Source organism: Plectropomus leopardus, chromosome 13 (genome assembly GCF_026936395.1).
Source record: "Plectropomus leopardus strain MGB_pleo_1.0 chromosome 13, ASM2693639v1, whole genome shotgun sequence".
In the NCBI taxonomy this organism is placed as follows: domain Eukaryota; kingdom Metazoa; phylum Chordata; class Actinopteri; order Perciformes; family Serranidae; genus Plectropomus; species Plectropomus leopardus.
The window spans coordinates 10,988,612-11,002,454 of record NC_142188.1 but is presented as its reverse complement, the minus strand read 5'-3'; the positions used below and the strand labels follow the sequence as shown (position 1 = coordinate 11,002,454).

General features: G+C 40.7%; 1 protein-coding gene across 4 annotated transcripts in view; it reads right to left on the bottom strand.

Annotated features, from left to right (window-relative positions):
- Positions 1 to 344: 344 nt before the first annotated feature.
- pcnx2 (pecanex 2) overlaps positions 345 to 13,843 on the bottom strand; it is a 33,310-nt gene continuing 19,811 nt past the window's right edge. For all 4 annotated transcript variants that reach the window (XM_042502717.2, XM_088086762.1, XM_088086763.1 and 1 more), the window contains exons 27-40: positions 12,520 to 12,578; positions 11,960 to 12,175; positions 11,628 to 11,881; positions 10,697 to 10,930; positions 10,014 to 10,117; positions 9,522 to 9,666; positions 9,083 to 9,313; positions 7,179 to 7,336; positions 6,855 to 6,971; positions 3,858 to 4,036; positions 1,832 to 1,998; positions 1,677 to 1,751; positions 1,261 to 1,437; positions 345 to 761 (exon numbers count right to left, since the gene is read on the bottom strand). In XM_042502717.2, the coding sequence (XP_042358651.2) occupies positions 588 to 761; positions 1,261 to 1,437; positions 1,677 to 1,751; positions 1,832 to 1,998; positions 3,858 to 4,036; positions 6,855 to 6,971; positions 7,179 to 7,336; positions 9,083 to 9,313; positions 9,522 to 9,666; positions 10,014 to 10,117; positions 10,697 to 10,930; positions 11,628 to 11,881; positions 11,960 to 12,175; positions 12,520 to 12,578 (2,290 nt within the window). In that variant the 3' untranslated portion in view covers positions 345 to 587. The remainder of the gene's footprint in view (positions 762 to 1,260; positions 1,438 to 1,676; positions 1,752 to 1,831; positions 1,999 to 3,857; positions 4,037 to 6,854; positions 6,972 to 7,178; positions 7,337 to 9,082; positions 9,314 to 9,521; positions 9,667 to 10,013; positions 10,118 to 10,696; positions 10,931 to 11,627; positions 11,882 to 11,959; positions 12,176 to 12,519; positions 12,579 to 13,843) is intronic.

Here is a 13,843-nt window from a genome sequence, read left to right as displayed (position 1 = left end):
GGAGGCCAAAAGGTCTCAGGGATCACATGCTGCTCTCAAACAACATATGGATTATCCTGGAAAGTTCATGGACAGCAAAAAAATATACAGCATTGTTTATTTAACATTTCCAGAAACTGCACTTGAGGGTTTTTGCTTTGTATTCTATGAAATGAAACAGGATGATTTAGTGTGAAATCTAAAAACTTCAAAACAAACTAAGAAATGTGGATAAAAGTAAAACCATGCAAGTAACTCTTCTATGGTGCGTTGAGAAATGAGTAGTAATAAGGTTAACCTCCCATCATAACAACACACATTTAAACAACAGGTGACATGACTAGTGGTAGAAAAAAAAAGGCAGCCTCTTTTAAAAACGTCTTTATTTCATCAACCAGATCCGAGATCACGTTTTCAGACTTGTTTACATTCAGACAACAAGGTGAGACCACATGCTGAGGACGGGAGAGGAGGCAGGTTCGTGTGCATGGGTGCTCTCTTATACAATCCTCTGTATGTTTGTGTGTATGTGTAACTTTTCATACAGTCCTCTCTGCACACGAGCACAAGTATGGGCACTCTCATCGTGTGTGTGTGTTTTCTCTCTCTCACACAGTCTTTTGATCCGTCACCTCTGGAGCTGTTGAGACAGATGCTGAATCCTCCTGGGTCTCGTCTAATCCCTGGCTGCATCCTCGGTCACCTGACTGCACGCCGTCTTTCACTGTGATCGCTGCGTTGGAGTAGGACGCGTCTATACTCTCATATGGCTCTGATGTCCACTGAGAAAGAAGAAAGAGAGGAGGAAATTATAGCATGGACTACGCAACATTTTGCATCCCTAGTCAAATTAAAAGAGCAGCGAGTAGTTTTTTTTTTTTCCAACGTAAACAAATATCCTAACTATTAACCCTTTGAAAACCTGGATCAACATTAGATTTCTTGTGTTGTATTCAGATGTCTTTCACAAGCATTTACACTTTGAAATGTGACCAAATTGGTTTCAAAAGCATGATAAAGAGGCAATTGGCAACTTGGCATGAAATATCCCAGAAATTGCAAAAATAAAAATAAATGTGTTATATGTCTGCAACTGTGTTATTTGTGTTTCTGTCTGTCTTGGCTAGGACACTTAAAAAAAGATATTTACAATGTTAGTGAGCCTTTTACGGTTATAAAAAAGCAAAAATAAAAATACAGGGGACCAGGTTCTGCATGAGGAAGGTACAGCCTGTGTATGAAGACAAATTTTGCATGTCGACCTGGTGATCTGTTCCCTACCTGTGTGGCTCTGCTGCTGGACCTGTGCGAGGGCCCCATGGCGATGTTGACACTGGATGAGGATTGTGTGTCGGTGGTGTTTCCCCCTTCAGCAGCAGACAGCCCAGAGATAACCAGGCCGCTGGAGAAACTACGCTTCCCAAAGAGCAGGCTGAGAGTGGACGAAGACGAGGAGACCTAGAGAAAGACATCAGTGTACCACAAATGCTAAGATGGGAGCACAAAACACAAATATGCTCATGCACAAACACTTACAAGAGATAGCAGGCAAGGATGACAAGTAGTAAGCTTTGGCCATCAGCTGATTGTTTTTTATGATAATGACAGAGATGAAGTGCTGAATTTTCATCTGTTAACCATGTGTTGGTGTTTGTTGGCTAACAAGTGTGGATGTAAACAAGTGTAACGTTTCGTACCTGGCTGGAGCGCTGCTGATGCTGCGCTGCCTGGAGCTGCGAGCTGATCCCACCTGCTCCTGAGAGCCGAGGGACCTGAAGAGAGACACACGTCTTTTATCTCCTACTACAGGCACACTAAAGCAATGTGTGTGTGTGTGTGTGTGTGTTAATACCTGGGAGAATATTGAGGCTATGGAAGTGTTAAAGGAGAGCTGACTGTTGGAAAGACGCTGGACAAGCCCATGGGTGGAGCCTGAGTCCAGGATGGGCCCTGATTGGCTGCTGACGGGAGGACGCTGACTCTGAGGCTGAACTGACCGACTGCGGTACTCTCTCCTGGCTGCACACACATACACACACACACACACACACAAACACATGTAAAGATATGGTAATAAAAAAGGAAGATGAACTTTGAGGTAAAAAAAAAAATCCTGACTGAACAAGCACATGGTTTTGAAATATATACAACTAAACAATAAAATGTGGAATGATATCATAATAATTGTGTACTTAAAAAATTAAATGACTTGAAATCAGATTACTGTTTAACCTGAGTTTAAGGCACGAAGTATTTTAAATATAAATAAATATATAATAATATAATAAATAATTCAGTACCAAACTGCCTTAAAAATACCACTCGCTAAAATACCTGACAACAAGAACCGTAACACGAAGGATAAGTTATACTATATTTTTCTTCCTGTCTGTAATTCCTATGAAAAGATCAAACCAATCTAATAGTCTGTTTCTCATAATTTTCCAACTTCTCTGCCAGAAACATAAAGAATATCAGCTGACTAATCCTTTGATAAAATGTAAAAGTAAAAGGAAAGAATTATTAAACTTACAGTAAAAAACAACATTTAAGCTCACCTACTGTATGTAGTTTTTTACTGAACACTAGCACAAGAAGAGTCATAAAGTCAGTTACTCTTTATGCTAATTAATTCAGCGTTTTACCTGTAAGAGGACACACAAATCAATTTGTCTTTTAAATGTTACATTGTCTCATTTTACAGGTAAATAAAAATGGAACAGTTGTGATGGCTGTATGTTAGTGTGCTGTTGTCCCTTTTCTGTCTCTCTCCTGCAGCTCCGTCAGGTGTGCTGCCTAACGAGGCTTAACGAGCTGCCTAACGAGGCCTAACGAGCTGCAGCGGGGAAAGAGAAGCTTAAAGCTCCTGTTCCAGCAGCAGACGAGAGGCTGCTGGTGTGGGGACTGCTGGTTTTGCTGCCTGTTGTTTGTTGATAAATCCCACGGATATTATCCTTTTTAAAGGTGGTTATTTTGGCTCAGTGGTGGAGTATTGTTTGCCCAAAAGGGCTGCCAATGGGTGGAGGGTATTAACTATTAAAACCAAATAAAAACACCCAAAACTAAAATAATCCTGCTTGTGTTATGGAACCTGCCCATGTGTCTGCATTGTGTGGAGTGTGTGTTTGTGTGTGTATAGGTGCTTGTTTATTTCCAAACCTGGCAGCTCACTCACAGTTGCAGTGTGGGGACCAAAAGCTGCACAAAGTTGTTTGAACAGCTTTTTTCTGTCTTTATTTTACAATTTGAATTAGTCAAAAGGGACACTTTGTATCAAAACAACATGGGAAGTATGTGTAGATGAATTGTTGTAAACTTCCCTCCATCTAACCAGTGATGTCATTTGGCAGTGTTTCACCGGCTCTTGGGGCTGTTGCTTGAACTTCAGGATGTACTTTTGTAGTTTTTGGAGTATACAGCTGATCAAAAGACAAACCGCCTCTCTCTCCATCTCTCAAACTCAGACCAAAATCCAATGAACAGTGAACCTAGGAAGTGCTGTTTGAAAATAAATCAAGATAATGTTACTGCACTCCCTATTTCTGTCCTAAAATGTTTTCAGAAATGTAATTTAATGCCCCGTTTTGCTGTAATGGTGAGAGTTTGTGTACACAAAGTGGGAATCATACTGCTTCCTGCAGGGTGAAAACAGATCAAACGATAAAACAAAGCAGCACTGATCGAATATAAACCAAGATTCTGTTATTGAGTTGCATAATTCTAGTATTTGTGTCTTTAAGTTTTATGTGACGACTCTCTGGTCAAAATTGGTCAAATACTTCTTTAAAGATTCAGTGAGATACTCAAGAATCAATGTAATCAATAAATATTTCCACAAGAACAGTGCAACACATTTGCGTGTGCGTATCAGTGTATACCTGCGTTGTGGTGTCTGTGGCTGTGCGTCGTCCTGGCTCTGTGCTGGTAGAGGCTCAGGCTGTTGGACGTGACGGAGGACGGGCGGTTGTGGCTCAGCGAGGATGAACCACCGGCACCGCAGTCAACATCCTCCATGTTCACACCACTGTTGCAGCTGGTCAGGTTGTCCTTACGCACCCTGCAGAACACACACACACACACGCACACACAGAGCTCTGATTTATTTATTCACATCCACATCGGTGCAAAGGACACAAACTGGCAAAGGGCCATCAAAAATTTAGCAAGCCTCGACTATTCTGGCTTGTTAGCTGCACACACACGTAAACTTTGACTCAGAGAGAGAGATGTTACGTAAATGTGCAAGCATGTGTGACACACACTGGTGCAGCTCGCCTCTTAAATTAGTTAAATGTGTTTTAAGTGACGAGGAATGGCTCATCTCCTAGCTCCTCGGCTACTTATTGAAATTAAGACGACACCTAACTGGATGTCGATGAAACAGGATTAACAAAGTAATCTAATCTGAAAGGAAAACTCAGCCTCTAAGAAGCTTAAGAGAGCCACAAAGACAGACACACACACACACACACACACACACACACACACACACATTAGCCGACCTTCAGGGGTTAATGCAGAGCCTTTACATAAAGCTGAAGGTAATGTGTAAAAGAGGGATTGATGAATAAAAGAGAGGACAGACGAAGAGTGAGGGGAAGGATGTGGAGCCAGAGGCAGGAGCAACTAGAGTCAAAGCTTTTGGCAGCCGTCCCACCCTGCGATCCTCTCTTTCTCTCCAGTGTGCACTCCCACTGTCCCCGTGCATGTGTTTAAAACTACATTAAGTTGGCGGGGAAGTCTCTCCGCAGCACTGACTTCCACCAAGTCAATATCTGTAAATCCACAGAGAAGCGCTCGCTCAGCAGGCAGCTGGAGCATTACGCCGCTGATGGCTCCTTATACAGAGTGATTTACACCAACTAGCTGAATAAGTGAACATTTTAAAGTTACAATTATCTCCTGTGTCATCACAGCTTTATGATTCTTGTAACTCCAGTGTTGTGTTTAGTATCCTGGAGAACTCTTTAACAGCTCTAAAATCTCATTAAATATTTTTATCTGCTTGATACTACATTATCTTGGAGCCCATCAGCTTTCATTTGATGATAATCAGCCTCTGGGGACAATGCACAGTATTTCAGGAGATCCGGAGTAGCGAGCAGATAAGTGGGCCAAGACTTCCTCTTACATGAGGCGATCATTTGGACTGATCTCTAATCTGCATGTAAAGGCTGATTAATTAAAAAAAGCTAATATAAAGCTGAATCATTCAATGGGTTCCTGGATTGGATTTCGGCTAATTTACGTTTCATGTGATTGGTTATTACTACTTGGACTACAAATAGAGTGCCCACGGATGATGTTTTTCTGTAGGCCAATTTTGTCCCATTGCACTAGTGTTGCCCTGAATACCTTGTCAAAAAGCCAGTGGGATTTGTCCATTGAATGTGGATCATTGCAGAAAATAAGACCTGTGGTAAACAGACATTTATGATACTGAAACATTTTGCTCGAAAAAATCATTTTGACAAATGAAAAACACTTTCAGGATTTTTGAAACCCAATTGCAAATGCCAGAAGTAAAAAGTTATTTCTAGGTTTTAAACAAACTACACTTCGGTTACATTGTCGCTGCAACAAGGCTGTCAAGCTGTGCGTGGCGTGGCTCGACTTGACTATGTTCTGTGGGGTATTTACTGATATATTTTATGTTGAAGAACAAAATGTGAAAGTCTCTTAAGCTTGTGTTAACCACAGACCTTATTTCAGGCTTCTAACCAAAAACCCATTGACTTTGAGACGAGAAACTGGAGGTGATATAAAGCTAATCTATTTACAGGTTTTAGGACTTATTACAGGGAACCCTTACGATGCCAAAATCTTGTCCCATTGCCACAGATTCTCCATATAGATATCTGTTATACAGATCAGATACATGACTTTTCATAATTTTACAAGAATTGCTCATAAACATGATTTTGAACTTATGATACATTTCATTGTGTGCCACGTCTCATTCAGGACAGTTCAGTTTCTCTTTTTGTTGTCCTCGTGTTTCATTGACTTGTGCTTCCTGCTTTACTTTGATATTCACCTCTTGTCTTGTTTCAGGTCTTCCATGTCCTCCCCTGTGTGTTTCCCTCCTGTGTGATTACCTGCCCCGCCCTTATGTGTTGCACCTGTGTCTTGTTATCTCTCTTTCTGGAGAGTATTTAGTCTCCTCTCTTTGTGCCAGCTCTTCTTGCTCCTCTGTGACAACATCCATGCATGAGTCTGAGTGTTTTGACCAGTTTTTGCTTTTTTTTTTTTGACCCAGCTGACGTTGTACCTGTGCCTCACTGACTGATCTCCTGTGTACCTGCCTAGTTTTCATTAAGAGGACTAATTGATTGAACTTTAACTGCCTTGTCAGAGTCACTTTGGGGATCAAGTCATTGGTTCAGTGCATGTAAGCAACCTAATACAGCTGACTACAGCAGTAGTGTTGTTATTTAATGACCCCAAAATTAAAACTGTCTTTTGTGAAATAGTTTGTCAACCCTAATTAGCTGCAAAAGATGGAGGACGTTCTGAGCAATAACACTCATCAAGTGATTACATCTTATCTCTGAGACTGCAAGAAATGTGTATGTTTTTACTGAAGTGGGCACTCTAAATAATGGGGATGAAATGAAACTCTTATCCAGAGTGTCTTATTCAAGGACCCTCAGAGACTGATGGCTGTTCCATGAAGCCTCAGTTACCCACCACACTGAAGTAAATAATGAGGGACTTTTACAAGTGAAGAGTGTTGATTTGAGAGCACAGTCACAGAGGTTTTTTGAAGGAGGTTAAGCCAGAAGAGTCGAGGTGAAAAAAACTGCACTCTTGACTCAGGTGGGAATAAAATGCATGTTTTTAAATATGCAGAAAAGTATTTATTCTCAACTGACCGTAACCATTTAGAGCAAAGCCACGATCGAATGACATCCAGGCTTAAAGCTCCTCCTCCGATGCTGCGGAGTGTGCGGTGTGTTCCTGCGTATGATGTTGTTAGCGGTGACACATACCTATAAGATAATTAAATAAATGTCATTCAATCAGCAAGAAGTTTAAAATCTCAACCAAAACAGTATGTAAAATATTTTTCAGAAACATCCATGCTGCAAAGGTGAAATGAGTAAAAACTAACATTTAAATTTAGTCCTAAAACTTTTTCATGTTAGTTTCATGCTCGACACATCTGGTCTGAGTACAGCTGTGAGAGTGACACATACATGGGGTAGCCCAGCGGCTGGTCGCACGACGAGTTCACCATGTTCCTCAGCGCCTGCTTCGAGTTCTGGATGCTGCCTCGTTCTGGGTTTCGGTTCCGTAAAAACACCAACTCCTGCTGCTGGCCTGCCCACAGACCGCGCACACACTCCTTATTGATCTGCAGAGAGAAAAGGGACGAGAATATACAATAATATATATAAATATAATTGTTTATAAAAGGACTACTGAGTAAATCATGTTCCTTCATTGGCTAAAAATACTTGCAATTTCATTACCTGGTTCTAATAAATGTACCTAATTACAACAGAGTTTCAGATAAAGAGGTTATATGCTTTAGATAATATTGTCTGCTTTTTCAGCTCTATCCAGGAGATGTTTTATTTTCGTCCTTCCATCACTGAGCAGCTAAAACTTAATGTGGGAGAAGATTAGACGGAAATGAAGGCACTTAACAAAGTAACTGCAGAGTCAGACAGATTGATGAACAGCCCTATTAAAACCCACACGGATAAAATCCTTACTTAAAAGAACTGCTAAAGAGTTTGGGAAATTCGCTTATTCGTTCTCTTGCCGAGAATTAGATGAGAAGATGGACACCACTGTCATGTTTGCATTGGCACGATATATAGGAAGCTGCGGCTAGCAGGTGGTTAACTGAGCATAAAGACTGGAAAAACAAAACTGGCCTGTTTCTTTAAAGCTGTTTATCAACATATTCTATTATGTATGTTTAATCTTAACAAAAAGTTATGTGTTACACTAATAAGTTGTGTTGTGGCATGATATTTAGTGAGCTTTAGAGCTGCTCATAGGTGGATTTTTTTTAAACTTTTGGATAGAGCCAGGCTCACTTATCTCCCCTAATCTTTATGCAAACAAAAGCAAACTGAATCCTGTCTTTAGCTGCATATTCACAGGATTTAAAGGAATTTTGTGAAAATACCATAATTCACTTTGGCTCTGCACAAAGTCTGGAAACAGGTATCCAGGCTCTGTCTAACATCTAATCAACACATAATATCTTATTTGTTTGACAGTGAATTTTGTTCACAAAGCCAGGCTTTCTGTTTCCAGTCTCTGTGCTAACCTAACAGAGCATGGACACGATATGCAACCAATTCGCCTAAATACGCAGTCGCCTGTGGCTGTAGCTTGATTGGCTGTCTTCAATTTTTCAAATTGCCACACTCGCATCACAGGTATACCAGTATGCTTTGGCAGCCATTCAGTCACTTCCAATATACAATGAATGGGAGCAAATTTCTGGTCATGTATCATTGCATATAGTGGGCATGCAGTCAGCTGGCTGCTGGCAGTACCTTCACATGTAGTGAGACATTAGAGTGGTATAGATTTCTCAAAATGTGGGACTATTCCTTTAACATCATCCTCTAACGTTGAGCAGTTTAAATTTTAATTGCTGAGAGTTAAGCACTTTGCACTGCAGCGTCAAAACATATTGATTAATCACTGTTGTGGTCATTTTGTGCAATGGGCTGAAAAACTTTACTTTCAATGTCAAGAAGTTAAAATTTGCAAGTCTGCACTTTACAGGAGACAGTCGGCTTCACGTCATACAGATTTAATTTGTCCAGAGACTCAGGCACCGCTCAGACCTGCTATACTCTATCTTGATATATTCAGTTGAGACGGGCTGCAATTTCAAATCGGAAAGCTTCTGAATGTTGTCTCAAAGTGATTGTGATGGTTGTCTGGCACCACATCTCCGAGATTAACTTTCAAACCTTCTACTGGTTGGTATAGGTGGGAGGTTTGTCATGTTTTTAACACACTACAAAGCTTTTCTCTCCATCTCACATGATGATCTCCATCTCACGAATTTCCTTTTGTATAGATTGTCTGACTCTTTGCTGTAGCTGCAACCTGAAAATCTTTTTTTTACCTTGATGACCTTGAAGCTGAGGTGGCGTTTGTACAGCATGATGATCTTATACTCGTCCGTGCCGTCATCGATCATGTGTCTCAGTGTGAGCAGCGTGTCGCGGCTGGATAGCACCGCCTTACGCCATGCGGGGTCACTCTCGTGGCAGATGACCAGGCTGCTGCGGTAGTTTGTGATGGCTTCGTACAAGATTGATGACTCCTCGGTCTCCTCCAGGCAGGTGAAGTGATCCTGAAAAAGGGCAGGGAAGGCATGATGGAGCACTGCAGAGTTTTGATCAGATATTACAAAAATGTCAACACCAAGGTTGAGAAACAGCCATTATGAATGTGTTTTTAGAAGCTTTATACAATGCACAAATGTTTGTGCATTTACAAAAAGAGTAAAATATGATTCCAGAGTAACAGCAGCAGCCATTTAAAGACACACTTCACTCTACCTGATGCAGTTTGAGGCTCATTCTGACTGCAGGAGCCACCACCTTCTGCAGGAGGTCGAGATCAGCAAAAACCCACTCGTCTTTGGTGGCTATGCGGAAGTCGCCTTTAAACAGGGTGTTAAATCCGTACAGAAATGACTCCAGACTTTGAGGTGGAAGATTAGTGGGGGGGAAATAGAAATTAAAGAGAAAAAAACAAGAAAAAAAGAAGGTTGGATTATGAAAGTATGAAATATTTTGAGAATACTAACCACACAAAGACAAAAAACATTGCCTGCAGAGACAGAAATCTGTGAATTATGTGTATGGTAAAAAAAAGATCTGCTATTGCCCCCCTCTGGTATAACTGTCACAGTGCAGGCAAATATCTATTGCTACTGATAATAGTACTAATCATTTTTCAGAACATGTGCAACATTGCAAATTTTAAGACACAGTGGGACCCCCATTATTTATCTATTTGTGTTACTTTTTGGCTTGAATGAGTTTTACCTGTTGGACATGTTGTGTGATGCCGTGCCGAGGGATCTCCTCCCCAGGACGGAGAGAGCGTAGGACAGAGTCACCAAAGGAGAGTCCTCATCACTGTCCACAGGCTGGACACAAACACAAAGACAGGACAAACATGAAAATACTTGAATATGGGACAAATGTAAAAATAAGTACATTCTTCTTCTTATTATTATTATTATTATTTATGTTACATTTGAAATGAGAAAATGATTCTAAGAGTTGTGACAATTAGCAGCTTCAACTGGAGTTACATGTTCTCTCTAATGCAACTTTTACTGTTCTTTTATGCATTTCACATAACTGAGTAAATAAAAAGAGTAGCACTTAAACAATAAGTCAATTATCAGAAAATAAATCAGCAATGTTTATGTAATTGATTGAGCATTAAAGTCATAAATTTCCTGGTTTCATCATCTCAAATGTGATTTATTTGCTGGTTTTCTGTGACAGTTAATTGAGTATTTCAGGTGTTGGACAGTAATAAGAAAAAAAAAATGATTTAAATACGTCAACCTCGGCTTTGGGAAAATTTGATGGGCATTTTTTACTAGTTTCTGACATTTTAAAAACTAAACAATGAATCCTTTAAGTCAGAGAAAAAGCTCCCGTTAGCTGCTTAAACCCATAATGAAGGTTGACAGAAAAATCTTTAAGTGATGTACCGTCTCCATCTTCCCGGCGCAGTACTGGATCCACTCCAGGTAGACATTGCAGAAGCTGGCACGCGTCACGCCCTGCAGGCAGTGCACGTAGTCTTCATCGATCTTGACGCTAAAGACCTGAGGGTCGCGCTCGATGTGGTGCCACTTGGTGTACGACTGCAGCGCCTCCTGGATGGAGACATCTTTGAGCCAGGTGGACAGTTTGGGAGAGTGGACCAGGTAGTAGATGATGCTCTGAGAGGAGAGAGGAAGAAAGAGGGAAAGCCATAAGACAAAAGCAAAAGAGGAGAAAAGGCTGTGTGTTGTAGCTGCTGAGCACATCTGGAGTTACTATTGGCAAGCTGCCATTTGTAATAATGTTTAATGCATAAGATACTAGTTTATCACATTAACTGTTTAACCTTTTGGCAGGCAAATCTTTAAGAGCCTGTTGGGACAAGAGGGATATTCAATTTTCAATTTGCCTCTGAAGAGAGGCTGATTAGATTTGTCAAAAGTTGATGCCTAATTAAAGCTGCAGCTTTCCATATCAGTGACTCTTATATTAAAATAGTATAGCAAAATATCAGCAAATATACATAAAAATAGATATCTCAGCCTTTTCTGAAACTGAAGAAATAAGAGATTCGTAGCAGTAACACTGATTCCAGGTTTATCTGGGCTGATAACTCGCTGCTTGCCAATATCGCTCGAACTCTATTCCCCAGTACCTGAAACTTTTCTAAGAGAAATCTGAGCAAGTAACTACCTTGCAGTGTTCATTTCAACAACAAAACTATGTACCAAGTTTCATAACAACCAAAAAGGTCCAATAATTATAAAAAAAATGTTACTTTGCATACCATTTACTAAAACCACAGTCATATTTTGAACATCTACTTCTGCAAAATGCACAAACATGGACAGATACACAGAAATGAAACAGAGGTACCTTCAGGTAGTAGGTGATGAGCAGCTTTCGGAGGTCGTACACCTGCAGCATTGTGGCGGCGTTGTTCTCACTGATGCTGTAACCCTCCAGCAGGTACTTGGTGGCCATCACCTCCCAGGCCAGCCAGCGCAGGTTAAAGGCCGCATTGCACGACAGCATGTGGGGCAAGTGACCCGGCTCGCAGCAGCAGCACGCATCGTCTTCCTCCACCCCCTCTGTGATGGCCTCCACCTCTCGCTGCTGGCAGTACGTACCTGACATGGAGAGACATGGAGGTGAGATAGTTTGCCGTTTATTCAGAAAGAGGGATGATTGAGGTGGGCAAACTGTACCTCTGAACTCCAGACCCCTCAGCTGGAAAGTGACCAACCCGTTGCCGATCTCGATGAGATGGACCAGGGCGTTGAGGTAGTCAGAGGCCAGGATGAAACAGTCCCCGGCGCTGTAGTTGCCCCATCGGCCCAGCATGAGGTCGCCACAAAGTGAGTGCTGCAGCGAGCGGGTCAGGTACTCGTAGAAGATGGAGTTTAGGTTGCTATCATCACATCCTGACAGAGAGGGGAGGCAGGAAAGTGTGCAGTCAGACGGATGGATGGGTGTCAATAAAAGACATAGACAGCGTAAAAAAAAAGCAGATAAAGTTTGGCTGATTCGAAATTAGAGCATATGAAGTTTGTTTGCACCTTTTGTGCTGAGTGGAAATGGAAAAATAGCTGTCATATCTTCACAATATTTACACATTAAAAGTATCTAACATACCAGTCAAACAAATCCTAATTTATTCCAGAGCTTCACAAGTAATCTTTCAGATATGATTGCTTGATTTAGTGAGGACATAAAACTTTCAAAAAAGATGCCGCCTGTAACTGATATATGTGCAGTAAGAACTCACCTGTCTCTTTATCCACTTGGGACACCAGTCTGCTGTTAGAGTTGTCAATTCGCTTTGTGCTGCAAGGGACAAAAGACAAAAAACTGTACAAACCATTGTGAAAGTAAGATGAGGAATAAATGAATAGGTTTAGCATTATAATGAGAAATCATATTAGTATGAAACATAAAGGTTTATCATCTTTGAATGACTTTTCCTGCTGCCCACATGAAGTTTGGGGTGAGTTAGCCTCTTTCGAAAGTGAAAGGCCTCAGATTCAGCTAAGAGTCCCAAAACTTAAAGTTAAAACAGGTGTTCAAAATATGATGACCGTAACGATGGACTATGGTTGGTGATTTTTAATGGCTTTTTGGGGTTGCAGTGAAGTTGTTTCATTTTTGCATTTGAAATGCTATAAAATGTGATGTTGAAAACACTCTTTGAAATATTGTGAGAATTTCTGTGTGAGAAGATGCGTGTTTGCATTACAATAATTTTACCTTGACTCTTTTGGTGTTTTGTGTGTTTATTGATTATGTGACTGACTGCTTTACAGAACAGTTTTCCACGACACCATGTGGACTGTGAGCCCAAAAAGGAATCAAAAGGTATAATTTCTGCTACAATAACAAAGTATCATGTAAGATAATGTGAACACAATGCCAAATCAATACTTATTTCAAAATGCCATTCCTAAAAAAAGGTGGGAAACCACTGATATAGACAACATATCTTATTGAATCCCTTCATGGATTTGATAATCATTTTAAAGTTTCTCAGAAAGAGAGCACTTATCAAGAAATGATCCTCTTGAAGATCTTAAACTGTATCTCTCACTCGCACCGTAAAACCTCCACAGGCTCTCAAACTAAATATTTTAAGACTTCTCTGTTGTCTCAGTTGTTGTGCATGTGTTTTTTTATATTTTTTGTTGTTGTCTTTTTGTCTCTGTGTTTGGCTGAGGCTCACGTTGACAAACCTGCACAACTCCTGCCTAAAACACAAAGATCTGACTCCAGCAGAGCCGATGCTATCAGTGGGTTTAATGTCATGAGTTTCAGACAACAGCGTCTAAATATAATCACAGGCACAACAAAGCTGCAGGAGTATTTTTGGAGTGCTTTCAGCGAGCTGAAGTATAAACAGTCTCTCACATCAATAAGTAAGAGGGAACAGAGGGGTTACGTTGCGTAAGTGCAAGCGAGACAGGAGGAGGGCGTGTATCTGCTTATTTGCCAAGGTCGGCTTAAGAGGAAGAGATTGATTTCAGCAAATAAAATGTTAAACGTTATTGCTGAAATTGATAAATTATGTGAAATATACATTTTTCCATTCTTGTGATTTC